Genomic DNA, 19,267 nt, shown 5'->3' with positions numbered 1-19,267 from the left:
CCCCCATCCCGCTGCACCCCCAAAGCCTCAGGGTTGGGGCATCCCTGCCTGGGGGTGCTGCGACTGTGGCTCCCCCGGAGCATGGGGGGGGTCGAGCGCCCGCCCTGGGCGGGGGGTCCGTAACCCCGACAGCTGCCTCCACGCGGGGTGAGACGGGCGCACGGAGGCAAACGAGGACCCAGACCCGGAGGACGCTTACAGAGCTCAGTTATTTTCGCTTGCTGCTTTTCGTTGTTGTATCCACGGTAATACAATCACGATAGATAGAGATATATATATTATATATATACTTCTTAAATTACACAATCAATGTACAAAAAACCGGGGTGCATTGCTGAGACAGGTGGTTGGTTGGGGTTTTTCTGACTTTTTTTTGTGTTTTTTTTTCCCGTTTGCGTACCTGGCAGGGGATGCAGGGCCGGGCGGCTCTCGCCCACCGTGCCCAGCACATGGTGCATCTCCTGCCTCTGCAGAAACACTTGATCCCTGGGGCCAAAAAATTCACGAACCACCGGAGGGAGCAGGAGAGGAGCGGGAGGAGCGTGCGGGAAGATGATGGCATCGATGCTGCCAAGGGTGATGGTATAGAAAAAAAATGAGAGATGATCTGTAGGGAAGAGCTCGGGATGGCAAATGTGCCCCGGGCAGAGGGGTTGGGGTGACCATGCTGGGTGGCAGCGCCCATGGGTGCTGCGGGGGTCCCGTCCACGCCGCGGCCGGTTGCAGAGCCCAAGTGCAGGAAGGATAGAGCCCCTTGGGGAAGAGCAAAGGGCAAAGCCTGCGGCCGTTCCCCTGCTTTGGCGTGTCTTGTTTTCAGCCGCCTTCGCCAGGCAGCTGCTTTGCTGCCCGGGCTGGGGTCTGCTGCCTGCACCGAGCCCTCCTCGTCCTCCGGCTGGCTGCAGCTCCTGCCGGCGCCACGCAAGGCTGGACGTTGCTTATCCCCCATCCCTGGTCTACTCCTGCCTCTCTTCAGGAAGGGGGCGGATGGGGACCGTCCCCAGCAGGATCCAAGCTGGTCCCCGCTATCCCAGGCTGGGCATGAAGGTGCTTCCAGCAGCACTGGGCTGCGGCGGGTCCTGCTCCGAACAGCGGTGGATTTTAGGGCCACCTCCCCCTGGATGTGGTGTGCGCTGGATGACTGCCCTCGCAAAGGGCGATGCTGCTCCCTGCAGCACACACGGGGCATCGGCTCGGGAGCCTCCACCGACTCCAGACACGTTGGCAGCCTGGCCACGAGGAGGAGGAGGAGGAGGAGGTGGAGGAGGAAGCTGAGGAGATGCCACCAAGCTCCATGGCAGGGCTGGTCCCACCTCACCTGGGCATCTCAATCTGCCACCAGCCCTGCCCGTGAGCAGGGACCTGCCCGTGGATGGGGCCGGGTGACTGCGGGGCAGGAGGGGATGTTCGTCCCCTTCCTTCGGGGCGGGAGGATGAACCGGGGAGAAGAACATGGAAACACCAAAAAAATGGAGTCAGACTCCAATCCCTCTCGGTTTTTTGGGGTGAATTTGATTGGTCCCAGGAGCTTCAGCGCCATGCATTTTGGAGCAGTTCCAGCCAATTGGAAGGCGGCTCATGATTTCAGTATCTTTAAAAACCAACCAATCAGGAGCTCTCACTGGTTGGGCTTTAAGATCTTGAGGTATCAGCTTTTCGCTCAGAAAAAAAAAATCAACTAACGTAGACGAACGGACAACGTCATCTTTCGCTTCACATAATCTTAGAAGAAGAAGAAAGCGACTATGCAAAATACTCTTCAGAGACAACTCTTAAAAAAATAAAAGCTTGGTCGGAAAATATGTCTGAATCTCTAACTGTGAGGAGTGAAGGACCAGACGGCAAAATGGCTGGTTGGCTGGTGGAGAGATGGAGACAACGGAGGGTGGATTTATCTGCTGACGGCGATGAGGAGCACACCACAAGACTTAGATTGCCTCCACGTAGTTGGCGGGGTAGAGACCTAGCTGCCCGTTGTCCAAGCGCCCTTTGCACCATCCTTGCTCGTCTTCTTCACCAAGTTTGGTTAGTTCATCACCTGGGGAGGAAGGTGGGAAGGGGAGAGCTCATTGCAGGTGTTGGAGCCTCTTCTGTCCCCTCATTTCTCCCCTGGATGGAGCCGCTGGGGGTTTCTAGGACTGATCCTGAGCACGCAGGTTTGTAGGATAGAAAGGCAAGGGGTGACCCATGAGACCTCACGTGCCCCATCCCACCATCTCTCCGGTCCCACCCGGGTTTGGGCTCAGCTTGTGTCTTCCCCTTTCTGCCAGTTCAGCATTTTGAAGGGCTGGGATAACCCAGAAATGATTTGAGGGATTTTACACCAAAAAGCAGAGCAGTGTGGGACCCGCAACTCCAGCAGATGAGCCCCGGCCGACCTGGCACCGGTGATGGACCGTACCTGCTTTGAAGCTGAGCTCATCCTGCTCCTGCCCGTCGTAGTCGTACAGGGCCCGCACCCGCACGCCCTTCCCCGCTGACTCCTCGTCGAAGGGGTTGGTGCCGCCGTTGGCCTCGCTGGTGTTGAAGGAGTTGCTGCCTTCGTCATCGGACCACTCGGCGCTGTAGGTCTGCCCACGGTCATGGCTGCTCACGCTGGGGTGGGGGGAAGGAGGGAGAGGGGCCATCAGAGCGGGTGGGGGACAGCGGCGGGGGCCAGGCACCGTGTGCCATGGACATCTGGGAGGATGCTGCGGCTTTCCCGAGGTTATGGGGGAGCGGGGGCTGCAGTGAGCAGGACCCCCAGCTAATGACATGTCCCGCAAGACATGGAGGGAGGACAGAGAAGGGTGGTGGCTGTCACCAAGGACATTCCGCACCCCCTTAGGTGTCCCCACAGCACTGGGAATGTTTGCACAGGCAAACGCCGTGCCTTTCCCATGGCATCTCCCCTCCCCGATGGCCCTCACCTCCCACGCTCGCCCGCCGGCGCCCCCGTCTCGCCCATGCTGCTGGCATTGGTCAGGGTCACCCCCTCGCCCTTCTTCTGCTTCTCCTTCCGTGTTATCGTGTGCGTTAGGTCCGGGTTCCACTCCTGCAAGCACAAAGCAACCGGCCCCTGAGCGCCCGGCCGCCCCGTAGGGCTGCCAGCACCCCAACCGGGGTGCCCAGCCTCACCTCGAACTGGGGCCAGTTCATGGGCATCCCGGGGCCACTGCTGCTGCGGAACCACCGGAGATCCTCCTGCGCGTCCGAGAGGCGGATGGCCTGCTCCAGCTCCCGGTAGACGTTGGCGTAGCTGCGAGGAGAGACGCGGGTCGGGGTGCTGCGGGTGGGGGTGGACCCCGGCGGGCTGCCCCGGGGAGGGGGTGGGACGGGGACATGCCCCAGGTCGTGTCACCTCCTACGAGGCACTGGGGGATGCCGGGCTCCCGCACAGCCCTCCTGCCACTCTGGTACCTCTTAGTGACCATTGTGTTGGCCAGAAAACCCTCTCCCTTGTGTTGCAGGGGGTGGGTTGTCCTGGAAGCACTCGGTCCCTCCAGGGCTTGGTTTGCTTTCCAGGCAGCACGAGGAGACCTTGCGTGGGCACCTTCTGCCCAGCCAGCGCAGGAGGCACCTACCTGCTGCTCTCGGCCAGGTTCAGGTGCCTCTTGATGTCCAGGAGCACTTCCTTGAGGAAGTTGAGCCTCTTCTCCTCAAACTGCTGGCACTGCTCAAAGACCTGCTCCATGCTCTCGATGTACTGTGGGGTGCACTTGTTCAGCTCGTCCAACACCTTCTCGTACTTCTCCTGAGTCTGCAAAGGTGCAGAAGGGTACCTTGGTTATACTTTGAGCACCTCAGAGGCCCTTTCTGGGTGCTGAGAGGGTCTGGTTTTGTGGGCCACCACGCTGGGGAGCCCAGATTGAGCCAAGAGCCTCTGTGGGTGAAATCAGTCTGCCTGCTGGAAAGATTTTGCCCCAGTAAGAGCGGTAAATCTCTCTCCCCTGAGCACTGCCTGCAAGTCCTCACCCTTCTACAGGTGCGTAGGGCTGGGAAAATGGGAATGAATGGGGGAAAAGGGGCGTGGTGGCCATTTCCACTGGTTTTCCCTGCCCGATGCCTCGTGAGCCCGGGGCAGGGCAGCGGCTCGCACCTTTTGCACATCTTGCTTGCATTTTTCCACTTTGTCCTGGAGCTTCTTCTGCTGCTCAGGGGTGTTGGACTGCTCCGCCTTGCTGTTGGCTTCCCGGGTCATCGCCAGCTTCTCCTCCTTGCATGCCAGGTGGTAGGCTTTCTTGGCTGTCTCCAGCTGTGGAGAGGAGAGAGAAGGGACGTCAGAGTAGCAGTCACAGCCCTCTGCCCATCCTTCTGCCTGCAGGGAGGTGCCACCCGGCTCTCCAAGCCTGGATTGGGCACCCAGAGCCGGAGCTGGGAGATGGCATGGGTGCCCCAGGACACGCTGCGCTTCTCCTCTCACCTCCTTGAGCTTCTTGGCCCAGGGCTTCTGGGCTTTCCGGAAGCCGTCCTCAGCCTCTTTGGCCTCCTTGAAACCTCCCATGATCTGCTTGTGGTAGGCGTCCTTCTGCCAGTTCTTGACCTTCTCGAAGTCGTCGTTCAGCAGGCTGTTCTTCATGTCCTGGTGCAGCTCGCTCACCTTGTCCGCCTCCGTCATGATGGCACCCCACGCCTTCTCCAGGCTGCCGTACTGGGGACCTGGGGGGCAAAGGGGACAGCTGAGTGTCACTCCACAGCCCTTACCCCCTCCATCTCTACCAGGTAAAGTTGTGATGGTGCACGGGGACCCATGGGACCCAGGTGTCCTGAGGGGAGCCTCCCCCTGGGGAGGTCACGGTACCTTTCTCGATGAGCTGCCTCCACCGCTTGGACCAGTCGGTGAGCTGCTGGGCGTAGGACTTCTCAATCTTGGCCCGCTCGTGCACGCAGTTCATGAGGTCATTGCAGAGCCGGTGCCCGTCATCGATCCGCTTCACTGTGCGCTTGTAGTTCCCCACCTGGGAGGGGGATGGGGATGGGGACAGGCAGGCATGGAAGCTGCGGCCGGGCCGCCCGGCTCAGCCCCAGCTGTCCCGGGGTGGGGACAGGGGGAGCACCGGGCACTTTGGGGGTGCAGGGGTGGAGCTTTTGCTTTGGGGCTGCTCAAACCCAGCTCCTTTCGGTCCCCTCCATCGCTCTGCGCCCCTCGGGGACAGACGAGGTTGAGACCTCCAGCAGAGATGGCTGGGACACCTGAGCCACCGCGGCAGAGATGCCCGCAGGCAGAGCTTGCTGCGGGAGGGGAGGGCAGCACCGTCCGTCCCCCCCCAGCCCGGGGGACACCCTGGGATGCAGTGACGGCAGCGGGGGCCCCGCGGGAGGAGAAGGCGGCCGGGACTCACCTCCCAGAAGCTGTCGGTTGTTTCCTCTGCGGCCGCCGCCGACTCGTCGTAGGAACCCGACATGGCTCCCGGCGCTGCCTCAGGCGTCAGCGCGGGCGCTGGGTGGCTCCTGGGCAAGCACCAGCCTCATGCACTGAGGGGAGAAGAGGGGGGAGTCATGGGGGGGATGAGCAGGGGACCCCCATCCCTCCTGCCCGCAGCACCGCGGGACAAGCATCCAGCTGCAGGGGATGGGGACGGGAATGGGGACAGGGATGGAGATGGGGATGGAGATGGGAATGGTGCCCGTTCCAGCTCCAGACACACAGAATCCTCCAGTGCCCCCCCAACCCCAAGGTGCCATCCAAATCCCCCCCGAAGCCAGCTGAGCTGGGAGGGAGAGTCACGGGGAGCAGCACGGCAGGGAGCTCACCGGCCGAGGGCCTGGCTTGGCACCGCGCGTCCCTGGGGAGCCGCGGCGCGGGGCGAGAGGCCGTGGCAGGGCCGGGGGAGGGTGGGTATGCGCCGCCCGAAGAAATTCTCGTCCTGATATTCCACCCTAAACGGCATCCCCGGAGCATCACGTGGCCCCGCTGCACGGCTTAACCCTTTGCCGCTTTGCCGAGAGCTGCGGCTGGGGATGGGGGCTGGTGGGTGGCATCACATGGGGACCGAGAGGGGACCGTGGTGGCCATGAGCATCCTCATCATCCCCGTCCTGCCCCAGCTCCGGTCAGTGTTCCCGCGGGGAAGCGCTGGGCCTGTCCCGCATGGCATCTGCCACTGGGATGGGGACAAAGTGGCCATGAACTGCCCCAATTTCCTCCTGCCCCATCCCCAAAAGGGCTGCAGGAGCGGGATGTGGCCGTGATCCCCGTGCACCATCACTTCTCCCGGGGAGGTGGAGCAGGCAGCGGAAGACCCGGCTGCCTGCATCCCACCTTGCACCTGGGAGAGGGCGATGGGGTGGGAGGGCAGGGCTGGGGGGTGCGGGGTCCTGGTGCCCCGGTGCCCACCCATGGGGAACAGTTGGTGGGTGCCTGCGTGCTCCAGCTGTGCGCACAGCTGGCCCCGAGGAGCCTGTGAGCTGGGGCAGGGCGGCAGCAGGGCACGGCCCCGGGAGGAAGGGGGGTCGAAACGGTTACTGGAGCACGGCGCAGGGCTCGCTGTGCTGGAACTAACAGGGCCTGGCAGGGATTTAGTGATATAACCAGGGAGGCACCAATCCCCGCCATCCTCCCCAGCCGGTTAAAAATAAACGCATGACTGTCCCTCGCTCAGCCGCCAAGACACAGATGGATGAGAGACCGTGGCGATGCGCAGCACCGTCCCCCCGCAGCCGGCAACACGCGGCGCCCGCGTCTGCCTGGCACCCACGGCACAACCACCGCCCTCCCCACCCATGAGAGCGCCCAACCCGAACACCCACGGGCTGCCCCGGTGCAACCGCAGCGGTGGCAGAGCAGCCGGTGGCACAACCCCCAGGGGACCCCGCAGGGTGCCACATGTGGCCATCCCTCCTGCAAGCCCCCGGCACGGTGCAGCGCTCAGAGCCGGGGTCTTTGTTTGTGCCTCTGGTCTCTGGCTCTTTGTTGTGTTGCAGAGGCTGTGCTGGCACGGCAAGGGCATCCTTGGGCAAGGATGGAGCAAGGGCAGCTCCAGCCCTGCTCAAGGCCGGGGCAGGGACCCCACGGAGGGAGCACACCCACGGCTGGGGGTACCCTGGGACCCACGGGCACATGAGCCAGCCCCAGCTGCCCCCACCAAGCCGCCAGCAGCCGAGGCCGTGGAGCACTGCGGGACATGGCTGCCGCAGCTCCCGCTCCTCGCCGTTACCTGGTCTGAGCCGCAGCCTGGGGGTTATTTTTGGCTCTGCATCACTTCCCAGCTAACGCTGCCGCCTTGTTGCCACTCTCCTGCCACGCACCCGCATGCGTGACCATCCTCGCACGCCCACGCGTGTGCCCCCTGCCACGCTGGGCCACCCTGGCTGCCTGCGCAGCACACGCCAGCCCCGCGCCCGCTGCCCTGGCCCCGCCAGCGCAGCCCATCGTTTCGCATTAAGGCAGCTGGTGGTGATGCCCCAGCGCCTGCAGTGCCGGCGGCTGAGCCGAGCCGTGGCGTGGCGAGCTGCCAGCCCCAGCCACGCGCTGCCGCCTGGGCACCCTCAGCCGAGGGGGCTCCGCTTCAACCCCCCCAGCCCCACGTTTCCACGAAGCTGCCGGAGAGAAGCCGCAGAGCATTTGGCATCGAGTGATGGTGAAGTTTGTCCCAGCTCCTGCACCCGTGTGCCCTTGGGTTGCTCCCACAGCAGCCACCCCCCTGCATCTCCCTCCCCATCAGCCCACTCGGCGCTGAGCACTTCTGCAGCTCATCTCACCCACCGGGCAGCTCCTGCTGCTGCCGGCGTTGCAGGGGGGTCTCTGCCCTCCGCAGGGGCCAGGGACGCGGCTGCCGACCCTGCACAGGCAGGAGGCTGCTGCAATGCAGAGGGCTGGCGCTGCTGACACTGCGGGCACGGGCAGCTGCCTGTACTCCCACAGCCGGCAGTGCCCTGTCCCCACGCAGGCAGAGACAGCCCGGTTTTGCCATCCCCTGCCGCTGGCAGAAGAGCCTGGGCACCTGGCGCGCAAAGGAGCTGCAGAGCTTTGGGCCAGAGCTGCTCCAGCATCCACACTGCCTGCCTCCCTCCCTCCCACAGTTCCCCAGGGCCCAGGAAGGGCGAGAGGGACAAGCCGGGTCCCCCGGGGGGGGCCAGCCAGGCCCCTGACTCTCCCCACTCTCTTTGCCTTTGCCAGAGCTTTGCCTTTGCTGTAACACCGTCATTAAATGTGCAACCCCCGGTGCAGCAGCCTCAGGGTGCGCTGTTGGATGGGGGTGCCCCATCCTGGGTTCTGAGGTCCCCGGTGAGGTGCCAGGCACCAGCCCCAGCCCCGGGGAGGCTGTGTCCGGGCAGCAGATTGCTCTGCCTCCAGGTTTTTTGGCTGCCCTGGCCCCAGCACCTCTGTTGCAGCCAAAAAGCAGGTGATGATGTGATACAAGGAGCAGGCAGCTGCCTGCATGTGCTCCCATCCTGCCTGCTTGCACATCAGCTGAGCCTGCTCAGGACCAGGGGCCAGGAGGGGCTGCAGAGCCTCCCAGTGCAGGTTCTCCTGCTGCAGAGAGCCCTTGGCCAAGGCAGGATGGTGGCAGATGCGCTGCAAGGAGGGGAGCGGAGCACAGAGCGAGCCTGTGTCCCCATCCCTGTCCCCATCCTGTCCCAGGGCAGGAGTTTCACACTCGTGGTGAACGGGAGAGGGCCGGGTGTGAGCCCTGCCGCAGGAGTGCGAGCGCTGACGGGGCTGGGAGGGGAGTCAGTGACTATTGGTGAAAGCATCCAAGGAAGGGGGAAGCCACGCTGGCAGCTGCGCTCGATCTGCAGGAATCAGAGCAAGCGGGGAGCTCCCCGACACCAACCCCGAGCACAAACTGATGCAATGCATGACATTTCCCTGGTGCAAACCCCTTCCGCAGCCGCAGCGTCCCAACACGGAGCCGCAGCCCAGCCCGGCCGGTGCCACCCGAGCCGAGGGCACCAGGGACCCTCGCTTGCCAGAGCACGTGAGCTGGGGACAGGATGGTAATTTGCTGCACGCTGATGCCTTGTAGTTACCTGGGGGCTCCCAGCAGTAAAGCTGAAGCTCAGCAATTGGAAAGGACCCAATGGTCTGAGCCAGTTTTACTGCAATTAAACGCTGGGATTGACCCAGCCTGTCAAATCAAACAGTCCGTGGGGCTGCAATGTGAAATAGTTGCTACGTGGCTCCTTTTGTAAGCACACGAGGCCGAGGATGAGTGCAGGGGTTTAGGGGGAGGGAGTCAGGCATGGGTTTGGGTTTTTGGCCGCGGGGAAGGTCATTTGTTCTCCCTTATCTCGGCACAGGGCTGGTCAAGGCTCTGTCAGTGGGTGTAGCACCAAATGCCACCGCGACACACCACTGCTATCGCCACGTGAAAACCACTCGCGGCGAAGACAAATGGACTCGAAACGGCTGAGGAAGCCCAGGGCAGCGCCACGAGCGGAGCCCAACTGCCCGCAAACCCTCTGAGGAGCTCGGCAGCAGCGTCTCCCACCGCGCCACGCCAGCTCCAAGGCTGCCATGCTGCTGCATCGGCCGCCGGCAGTACCCGACCTCAGAGCCGCATCCAGCGCGGGCACTGATGCCCACGTGCTGCTCCTGCTATGGCGAAGTATGGGGGGGTGAGATGCCCCCGGCACGATGGCAGGTCCTCGAGCAAAGCCAGTGACACCGGTGTGCTTTGCAAGAGGCTGGTTTGCTGCTGGTTTGCCGGCTGGTTTGCTGCTCAGCTTTGACCCGGCCGGGTGGCTGCAGGTTTCCCACCGGCGCAGGGCTGATCTATGCAATCCATGGGGCAGGGAAATGCTCCCATGGGGCTGGCGAGGGTCGCAGCCCAGGGAGCAAGGGGGGTGCAGAGGGGTTTGGCTGTGGCATGGCTGAACCATCCCCCCCTCTCCGGAGCTGACGTGGACCCTGCGAGGAAACGGTTAAGTGGGTGCTGCTGATTCACGCTGGCAGACGGCTCTGCACCAGGCACTTGGGCGAGGAGGCAGGAGCGGAGCTGGGGCTCGGGGCTGAGCAGCCTGGAGGGGCGTGAGCAGCCTGAACACGCATCCTCCCCCCTGGTTATCAAACAGAGCCCAAGGCCAGGCAGGCGGTGAGCCTGGGCCCCTCCCAAGCCGCCTGCTCCATGCACTCCTGTCAGGGCCCCGTCCTGCATCCCCTGGCAAAACCCCTCCGGCTGCAACACGAGTAGAGTTGGAGCCCCAGGGCAAAGAGCCGACCTGTGGCCAGATGGGAGGGGACGGGTGTCCCCTGTACACCGGGTGCTTCTCCGTGGGATTTGGGCCAGGGGCTGGCTTGGACCTGGTGCACGTGGTTGCTCGAGCAGTGCACGCGGTGGCTGCGAGGACAGCAGGTTCCCGGAGGTGGCATGTAGGTAACGGTGGGAAACTTCTTCTGGGAGTCGCTTTTCCAATGAATCCTGTGTGGGATGCACGTGCAGCAGCCGCCTTGCTTCAATTAAAGTCGTCTGCATCGACCGGGGGGTTCTGAGAATTAGCGGGGGGACGGCTGCAACAGGGGCTCGCTGGACCCTGCCAGGTCAGGGCTTGGAAGCTCCCCAAAACCGGAGCATTTGCAAAGGAGGTTCAATGATCCAGGAATGTTACTGGGAGCCACATGTCCCACGTGCAGACGGGAGGACGCCCACCTTGCTGGCCAGGGTGGGGGCCACGCGCTGTAGGTGCTGCCAGGTTGCAATAGCCAGGGGAAACGCGTTTGCTTCAAGCCCTGGCAGCAAACGGCTTTGCATTTTGTGTGCGCTCTGCAGAAACCTCCACCTTCCTCCTGCACTCCCCAAAGTTACCCTGCTCAGAGCGCAGGACACCCATCAAAGTCTTCTAGGGATTTTACGAGCCTTGTGCAAAGATTTCTGGAAATATGCATGGCATTTGCAGATAACGCAAGTGTTTCTCTCCAGGGGAGCTTGCAGCCCGGCTCAGGTATAGCAGATGTGCCAGGAATGTGGATAGGCACCACGGCGGGGTGCAGAAGCAGGATTGTCAACCCCACGCATGTGCTCAGGCCTGGGGAAGGCAGACGGGGCTGAGCCTCAAGCTCGTGAGGTTTCGACTTGCCTTCCAGCTCTGCAGCTTTTCTCAGCCTTCCGCCTTAGCTTGCCACTGTAAACAAGGATGCTCAGGACTCTCGAGCAGGGATTTTTGTGGTCCCAGGAGCGGGGTTTAGGCAGAAATCCAAATATGAGGTTTGCAATTAAACCGAGAAGTAGCAAACAATGGTGGTGGAGGATACAGCGGTGCTGTCCCCTCGCTTCCGCATCAGGGAGGGGGGAAACCAGAGCGTCACATGCTGGCATGGGGGGGGGAGTCCCGTCCCCTGTACCTTGGCGGGATGGACCTGGGGCTGGCAGTGACAGGAGGCGAACGGGGCTGCCAGGAGCAGGGCGATGTGGAGGGACGGCGGGATTTTAGCTGTCTGTGGTGGGGGAAGGAGACTTGGAGCTGGAGGGGCCTCAGAGAGGGGGTAGGAAAGCAGGGGGATGGCAGGGGAGAGCAAGGAGGAAGCTGGGGTGACAACGGCAAAAGGAGGGGCTTTAGTGATGGGGTGAGGCACTCATTTGGGCAGGGGGACAGTGATGACATGGACAGCACAAGTCCCCCCGCATCGTTTGCAGCTGGGGAAACTGAGGCACAAACCTGGGAGTGTGGCAGCGTCACGGAGGGGGTGTCCCTTGCCCCAGCACCCCATCGGACGCATAGGGGGGGTGAAGGTCATGTCCCCCCCGAGCCTCCCTGGCTTGCAGAAGGGATCAGGGGACACCGTGTCCTGCTGGGGGGGTGGGGTGCAAACCCACGCCGTACTGCCTGGTCTTTGCACAGCATCCCCCCCCCCCCGCCCTCCCCCCATCCCCGCAAGGGACCCAGGCATCCCGCACCCCCGTCCCCACCCGCACCCCCCGTCCCCACCCGCGCAAAGGCCCCCAGGCAGCCCCGTCCCCACAGGGGACCCGGGCATCAACTGCCCCTTCCCAGGCTGCCCCCGGCGAAGCCCCGCAGGGGCTGGCGCTTACCTGGGCCGGGCGGCGGGGGCCGCGGGGGCCCGGGGGGGCTTGGCCGGGTACGGCGGGCCGGGCGGGCTGCGCTGCGCTGCGCTGCGCTGCGCTCCGCTCCGCACCAGCCGTGCAGCGGCGGCGGCGCGCACGGCCGCGGGCGCGCGCCCTGCCTGCAGCCGCCCGTTGCCATGGCAACCGGGGATGGAGCCGCTGCCTGCAAAGGTTGCAAAAATCATCCCGGGGGGGGAATGTGAAGCGGGGGGGGTGTGGGGGGGATGGACCCCCACCCCCCCCACGCCCCACCCCTTGGCCTGCTGCCCCCGGGTCTGCACCCACCCCGGGGTGCTACACTGCTGCCAGCCCCTTCCAGGCCCCCCCCCCCCCCCGCCCCCGACCAGCCCTCACCCAGGGCACGGTCCCCAGGCACCTACCCCTGGTGCCAGGTGGGTGCTCAGCACCCGCCGGACAGGGCTACCCCACTGCATGGGGTGCTGCGGACCGGGGCACGGGGACGGAGGAGGTGGTGGGGTGCCAGGAGCCTGCGGCCGGGTGCGTGTGGGTGTCCGGCCCCAGCGGCGCTGCCTGCCGCTGCGGGGCTCCGTTAGGGCCACGAACGGGCTCCTTCCCCCTTAGGCTGCGCTGCTGGGAGGCTCTTTGGGGAGCTGAGTGAGGATACCCCGGGGTCCTCGTCCTGCTGCTCCTTGGGTCCTTGTCCCTCCTGCACAGGACGGGACAGAGCAATGCGCTCCCTCCTCTCCTCCCCCGGGTGCTCTGCCACCTCCACGGGCCCCAGGCAGGGGCTGCAGGGAGGGTTTTAGGGCTGAGCCGCAGCTTTTGCAGAAACAAACACCCCAAAACACCTTTGGAGAGGCAGCCGGTGCCGCCCCCTTGCCAAATGTGCCAGCTGGGAACAGGCTGACGGGAGAAGCAGAAACGGTCCTTCCCACCCGGCAGGGCTGGGCTGGGGAAAGCGGGGCTGGGGAAGGGGGTGACGAGGGCTGCACCCCCCCTGAGGCTTCTTTGAGGCCAGGGAGCAGGGCAGCTCCCTCCCCACTGCCATCTGCCTTCTCCACCCGAGCCCCGGGGCTTGTGCCCGGGGTCACCAGGGCTTATCACAGGATGCGGGTCCCAGTGGGGAGCAGGAGGCTGGAGCCCTCCCGCCCCACGGCCGGGGCTGTAGGGGAGCGGGGAGGATGCGGGTGGGGGTGGCGACAGGCTCTCCCCCTCTCAACTGCCCGAATGCACTGCGCCTGCATTTCCCCCAGCTCGCGGGTGATGTCAGGGAAATTAAAAGCCAGCAGGAGACGAGCGCTTCCAGCCGAGTAACCAAAGCCGCCCGCAGAAGCTGCAGTAATGAGGCTGCCGGGCCGCTGCCGCCAGGATCGGGTTGCCCAGAGAATGCGACCCAGTCCCCGGAGGCTCTGCCGGCCTCCGACGCCAGCTCAGCTTTCCCCTAACAAGCGCCTTCGACTGCTTAATGAAGCTTGGTGGGGCTCTCCGTCCTGCCTGCCTTCCGGCTCCTTCCAGCTTTGTGCTATCCGAGCGTGTCTTTCCCCCTCATGGCCGGACAGAAAGGCCCCCAAAATATTTCATGCCCGGCTGCAGCTGGCAGCAGCATGCGAGACCCAAGCGATCTAACGCTCCCCGATCCCGACACGGGAGCGGGGATGGACTGTGGTTCCTGCAGGTGCCGGGGTATCTTTGCCTGCTGGCATTTCAGGGCGAGGAACTGGAGAGTGCTGATTAACTGGGCATCATCCTTGCATGCAATGAGTTGGCAGTTCTCAGCGCAGGGCTGCTGCAGGCGCCGCCGGGCTGTCCCAGCTGCCTTCTGCCCTGACAGCATCCATGCTGCGGAGGAGCAAATGTTCTTGGCATTAAGCATTGGGTGACAAACGCTCTCCAGGAGGGTGACGGGGGGGGACCTCAGTGACTTGGGGAGGGTTCCCCAGTGCTAACACCTCATTGCCACCAGCTTTGTGGCAGATGGAGGTCCATGCAGGTGGGACCAACCCACGTCTCCTTCCACGGCAGCTCAGGCTGCTCAGTGCTGGTAGCAGGCAGGAGCCCTGCCTCCACAGCACGAGGCTCCCGCAATGCACGTCAGCCGGTTCCTTCACCAAAAACTCAGCCACGACAAACTTTTCCCTGGCTCTCGTCATCCCACCGCTTACTATTTCCCGTGGTAAGTCATTTCCCCTCCTGTAAAATGAGTTTCCTTGTGGGAAGCAGCGGCCAGTACTGGCAGGAAATAAGCCCTGATTTATCGGGCCACTTGCAGCTCTTAAATTACGGCTCTTCGAGTACCACGGCAAACTGAGAAGCAGAGCAAATTAGCCCACACCGTGCTCTCGCGGCTGCCAGCAGCCTGCCTGCGCAGCGAGCCGGTGCGGGCAGGAGAGGAGAGAAATGCCACCAGCTATCAGCCGCTCTGCCCATCACCCGGCCACGAGTGCCAGCCTTTGCACGATTAAGGGGGGGATTTTTCAAGCGTGGCCTGCTCCCGTCTGCCTCCCTAGCAAGGAAAGGAAAATGCATTTCCTAAATCACGGCAGAGCCCCTGGTTATGGTGCTCTCTGCTGAGCTGGCTGATTCTGGGAGCAACGGGAGAGCCCCTGGCCCATGGGCGCTCCAGGGAAGGCTGCTTGGGGATGGGGGCAGAGAGGGGTCCCGACATCCTGCTCATCCCGAGCCCATCCCTGGCCTCCCGCTGCCCCTTCCCACTCGATGCCGGGGGCAGAGAGGAGCGTGAACTGGGGTTTGCAGGGCCAGATGGGGCCAGTGCCCCCGTGCTCACCCCGTGCCCAGGCTGCGCCCCCGCCGCAGATGTGCCGTTGGTCCCAGGAGCCCTCTCGGGCTTGCCGGGAGAATGCAAGCGCAGGGCTATTTTGCATCTCTCATTAGCAGCGGAGGATAATTGGCCACTCTGCAGCAATTACGCAGAAAGGCAGCCATTGTGGAGGGCCCTGGTGCGGGGCAGGTGCTGCCAGAAACCCAGCTCCCACCGAAACAATCCCTTTCTTGTCTGCTCATAACTGGCCTTGGGGGCATCCTCCGAGCCCTTCCGGGGACGGGGCCAGGGACGGGACATAAAGGCTCCTTTTTTCCTGGGAAAATGCGCGGAGCTCGCTGCAGGCAGCTGCCTGGGAGGAGCCCATATGTATTACCCACAGCCACAGCGAGGGCGGTGCTGGGGCCGCGCTGCCTTCCTTCCCCCCGTGCTGTGCCACGCCAAGGGCAGCCGGATGCCGGCTAGGCTCCTCCGGGAAGCTGCCGGCTGGATGTGGCCTCTCCTTCTCCACGACTGCAGAAGCGTGGCAGGGTCCTGTGTTTGCCTTCGAGGTGTTGCACAAACACCAGCCGGGCTGGCCGCCCTGCAGGGACAAAGTCTGTCCGTCGGCAGAGCCGCTTGCCGAGGCCTCCTCCTCCTGCTGATCTGTGTCGGAGGAGCCCAGCTCCAGCCCAGCTCCATCCTGGTCCTGGCAGCATCGCCTCCCGGCACGGCCAGGGGAACCAGCAGGGTTGGGGACACAGGATTTCCAGCAAGGGGGATCCCACATAATAGAGCCAAACCCAGGCTTTGGCACGCTGCAGGACGTGGCCCCGGTGCGGACACACTTTGCCGGCACTGATGTTCCCTTCCTTTTCTCGCCCTGCCCCTGTGCACGTCACTAATCGATGCCTGCCAGCCGCCCGGGCTTGCCTTCCTCAATCCTTTTACAGTTAAATCCAGCTCCTGCCCTGCTGCAGCCCCTTCGGCAGCCACGCATCCTGGGGAGAGGTGGGAGAGGAGGGGGCCAGCGCTGGCCGAGGGAGCTCATGGATGGGTGCAAGACCCCAGGGCAGGGTCAGCACCGTCAGCAGCGGCCAAGCCGGTGGCTGGTGAACTCCCCAGTTTTCCCTGGGCTCCTGCAAAAGGAACACAAAATCCCAGGAGGTGGGAAGGACCCTCAGGGCTTCAGCCGGGGTTTCAGGGTCAGGCGTGATGGGAGCCGCAGTGTGGCACCGAGTCCTTGTTTGGGGCCAACAGCGCAGTCCCCTGGCCGGGCCAGCTGTGCTGCGGCGGTGGTCTTGCCCTGAATATTTGGCTTAGGGAAGGGGTTTGCCTGGGGGAGGCGGCGCAGGGGCTGAGAGAAGCTGGAGCAGCCCGAGAGGCTGCCGGGGAAGCTCTAATCCGTTCAGCAAAGCGCTTGCTTTGCCATTTCCAAGGCAGGCGCAAGAGCGGCAAAGAGGAGATGCAGAGCTGGGCAGCGCGGCAGGACGAGGCGGGCGAGGGCAGCTTTCCTGCTCCATGGGACGAGCCAGGAGATGCATTTCTCCCAGGGATTGCTGCAACTGTTGCAGCATCCCGGGGGGCTGCCCTGTGTGTGTGGGGTTTCCTCCTCCCAGCTCCATCGCTGCTCTCCCAGAGAGGAAGAAACGAGGCGATAAAATGGTAGCAAAGCCCCAGGATGGCACCAGGCAGCTCCAGGCGCCTCAGGACGAGCCACATCCTACAGCCCCTCCTGCCCCAGGGTTGCACCAGCCTCCAGCTCTGCCCGGGCAGCCCGAAACGCGCAGGCACAACCCCCGGGTGGGTACGAGCCTCCCCCAGCCCCCTGCAGGGACCCCCACTGCTCCCTCTGACTTCCCGGGGCAGGCACTGGTCCCTCCGACCACCTTGCTCACCCTAGCGCAGCCCCAAAATCACAGCTCTGTTGTCCCGTGTGCCTCCAGAGCTCACACCCTGGGGGTAAATGTGGGCTGGCGGGGTGGGGGGGGGGGTGTGAGCATTGGCCCCTGCCTGCAGCTGGGAAGGCAGAGCCCCCCGGCAGCGCCCGGGCTCAGCCTAAGCCGCCTTGCGGAGCCTCAGCTCCCTGCCAGCTGCTGGGGCGTCGCAGAGCTCGGCCGTGCCCCCACGGCTGACGGGATTAGGGAGCTCCGGAGGGGGCTCTGCCGCGAGCTCGGCCCCAGAGTACCCGGGAGCTGGGCAGGGGCTGCCGGTGCAGGCTGAACCCCTTTGACTGCAGGGCTTGGAGCAGGAGCCTGTGTTTCTCACCGGGTAAGACGATGCCAAACGCGCCCCAGGGAAGCGGCAGGGGAAGACGAGCACGGTTGCTGCCAGCCCCCCGACCGCGGGCTGTCCCAGCTTGAGGTCCCAGCCCTCCCTTGTGCATCCACGGGGGGCTGGAGGGACCCCGTGCCCGGAGCTGAGAGCAGCTGATCCACCAGCGGTGCCAGCCCCCAGCGTGGCAGGGCGAGCGTAGCCCTGGGGCATCCCTGGCCCCGCGGTCAGTGTGTGGGGCCAGCAGACCCCCCAGAAGCCCCCCCCAGGAGCCCTGGGTGCGGCGGGTGCCTGGGTGGGCTATGGGGGCGATGGGCACAGCGCACAGAGCGGGGCCGTACGAGGGCTGGAGCATGCTGCATCCCACCAGCCCCACAATGCCACGTCTCGTGAGCCCCCAGAAGCTCTGCCCCCTGCCAGACCCCTGCCCAGACCCCTGCCCAGACCCCTGCCAGAGCCCTGCCCCTCGCTGCCGCTTCACACCAGACCCCAGCTCCCCCGGGAGGTGCAGGCAGCCGGGAAGGGACCTGCGGGACCCACGCTGCCTTCCCATCCTGCCAGAGACGCCGTGAGGACAGGAAAAACGGGTGAACCCGAAATTTGAGGGGGGACCCGAGGCAGATGGCGAGCCCCACTTGGCACAATCCGGCAGAAGTTGGAACTTGTTTAAAATGGGTCAGGGAGCTGCTCTGCCGAAGCGGGTTTCATTTCCCAGCAAGCAACCACCGGCATGGGGCGGGGACCCATTTCAAACCCACCACCAGCCGGGGACCACTGGAGGGGACTCAGGGTGACGTCACTGTCACGACACACTGAGCCCCGGCACCCCATCCGCCACCTGGGGATACCGCCACCGTCACCCGCCGTTATGCCGGCAACCCTCGCTGCAGCAAGCCCCGGCCAACCCACCGACGCCAACCTCCCGCCTCGCTGGGAGCCGGATCAGCCCCAAATCTGCCGGGAGCCGCATGGCGGTACCTTTGGGACGTGGGGACGCTGGCGGAGCGGGGCTGGCTGCCTCTCGCCGGTGCTGGCTCTGCACATTGGCAGGAAGGTCACGGCAGATGGGGAGGAGGGTGGTAAAGATCAGCACGGAGATTAGGGAGGCATTTTTAGCCAACCAATCGCCGTCCCGGCGTAACGACTCCTTGGCCGCACAAGGTGAAAACACGACTGCGGAGACGGATGGGAATAAGCCGGGAGCCCCGCGTGGCCTGGCCGGCAGCAGTGGCGGGGGGTCCCCAGCCTCCCCCTGCTCCTCCGTGCGCTTTTGTCCCCTCCTGCTCTTTTCTTTCCTTCCCCTGCAAGCGTCTGCTGGCAGCCTGCCTTCCCCTCTCCTCTCCCCATCCAGAGGGGGGTCGAGAGGGGTGCCGTGTGGCAAAGCCCCCCCGGGTCCGGGGTGTTTATGGGGGGTAGCGGGGACGTCTCCCCTCCGCCGACTGCGGGAGCCTGCTCCTGTCGCTCCTGGGGTGTTCAAACCTCCAAACAGGGCAGGAGCAGCCCTGGTCTGGGGGGGGGGCATTGCACAGGGTGGCCCTAAGGGGACACGGCTCCGGTCCCCCCATTTCACCCTGCCCGGGGCCACCACGTCCCCACCCTGGCCCAAGAGCCTGGCTGGGGGGGCGCTGCAGGCGGGGGGGGGCTGCAGGTGGCCCCCATCTCCTGGCTGGGCATTTTGGGGCGCAAAGGGGACTTTGCTTGCCTCCAGCGAGCCCCGAGCCCTTTGCTCGGGCGTGTGAGCCCAGCAGGGAGCAGCCCGGGGTGGGACCTGCGGCTCCCCCGGGACCCCAGCCAGGGCTTTACAGCCCGGCTCCAAAGGGCGCTGCCGGCGGGACGGGCTGCGGTGACGGCTGGGATGCCACGGCAGAGCACCGGGCACCGGCGGCCCCGGGGTCCCTGCCACGCTCCTCTGCTCAAAGCAGGGGAGCGAGAACCCCCCCCCCGAAATGGCCGCTGGTGCCCGGTGCGGAGCAGCTGCCTGGGGGGTGGGAAAGAAGCCATGTCCCGGGGGAGCTGGGGGGGGGGGGAGCTCTTCACCCCGGTACCCCCCGGGGTGGGATCAGAAAGTGTCCCATGGCTGGGGACAGCCCGGCCATCGCTCCGGCCGTGTGGGGACGTCACTTGTGCCCCAGCACGGACACAGGCCCAGGCTGGCCGCCCGCCCGCAGAGCCGCTTCCCCTCCAAAATGGGGGGGGGTGTGTGTGTGTCAATGGGGGGGTCAGCGCTGGCGTCAGTCCCCGGGGCGACGCCGGGGTGGGGGATGAGGGTGTGACACGAGTGGGGCCGTGGAAGG

At 64.6% G+C, this 19,267-nt stretch overlaps 1 protein-coding gene across 3 annotated transcripts; it reads right to left on the bottom strand.

Moving 5' to 3' along the window:
- Nucleotides 1–190: 190 nt before the first annotated feature.
- On the bottom strand, nt 191–18,026 carry PACSIN1 (protein kinase C and casein kinase substrate in neurons 1). 3 transcript variants are annotated; one of them, XM_076358047.1, is made up of 10 exons: nt 17,952–18,026; nt 5,319–5,451; nt 4,778–4,934; nt 4,400–4,635; nt 4,076–4,231; nt 3,561–3,736; nt 3,115–3,235; nt 2,907–3,031; nt 2,399–2,592; nt 191–2,035 (listed from the first exon to the last, which is right to left on the bottom strand). In XM_076358047.1, exons 2-10 carry the CDS (start codon nt 5,379–5,381, stop codon nt 1,926–1,928), a joined length of 1,338 nt encoding a protein of 445 aa, XP_076214162.1. In that variant the 5' UTR covers nt 5,382–5,451; nt 17,952–18,026; the 3' UTR covers nt 191–1,925. The 3 variants fall into 3 exon arrangements, with proteins under 3 accessions (XP_076214162.1, XP_076214164.1, XP_076214165.1); XM_076358049.1 differs by lacking the exon at nt 17,952–18,026 and adding an exon at nt 11,948–12,016; XM_076358050.1 differs by lacking the exon at nt 17,952–18,026 and adding an exon at nt 5,731–5,745.
- Nucleotides 18,027–19,267: the final 1,241 nt, after the last annotated feature.

The sequence above is a fragment of the Aptenodytes patagonicus genome, chromosome 22 (genome assembly GCF_965638725.1).
Source record: "Aptenodytes patagonicus chromosome 22, bAptPat1.pri.cur, whole genome shotgun sequence".
In the NCBI taxonomy this organism is placed as follows: Eukaryota; Metazoa; Chordata; class Aves; order Sphenisciformes; family Spheniscidae; genus Aptenodytes; species Aptenodytes patagonicus.
This window is presented reverse-complemented; position numbering and strand designations above follow the sequence as displayed.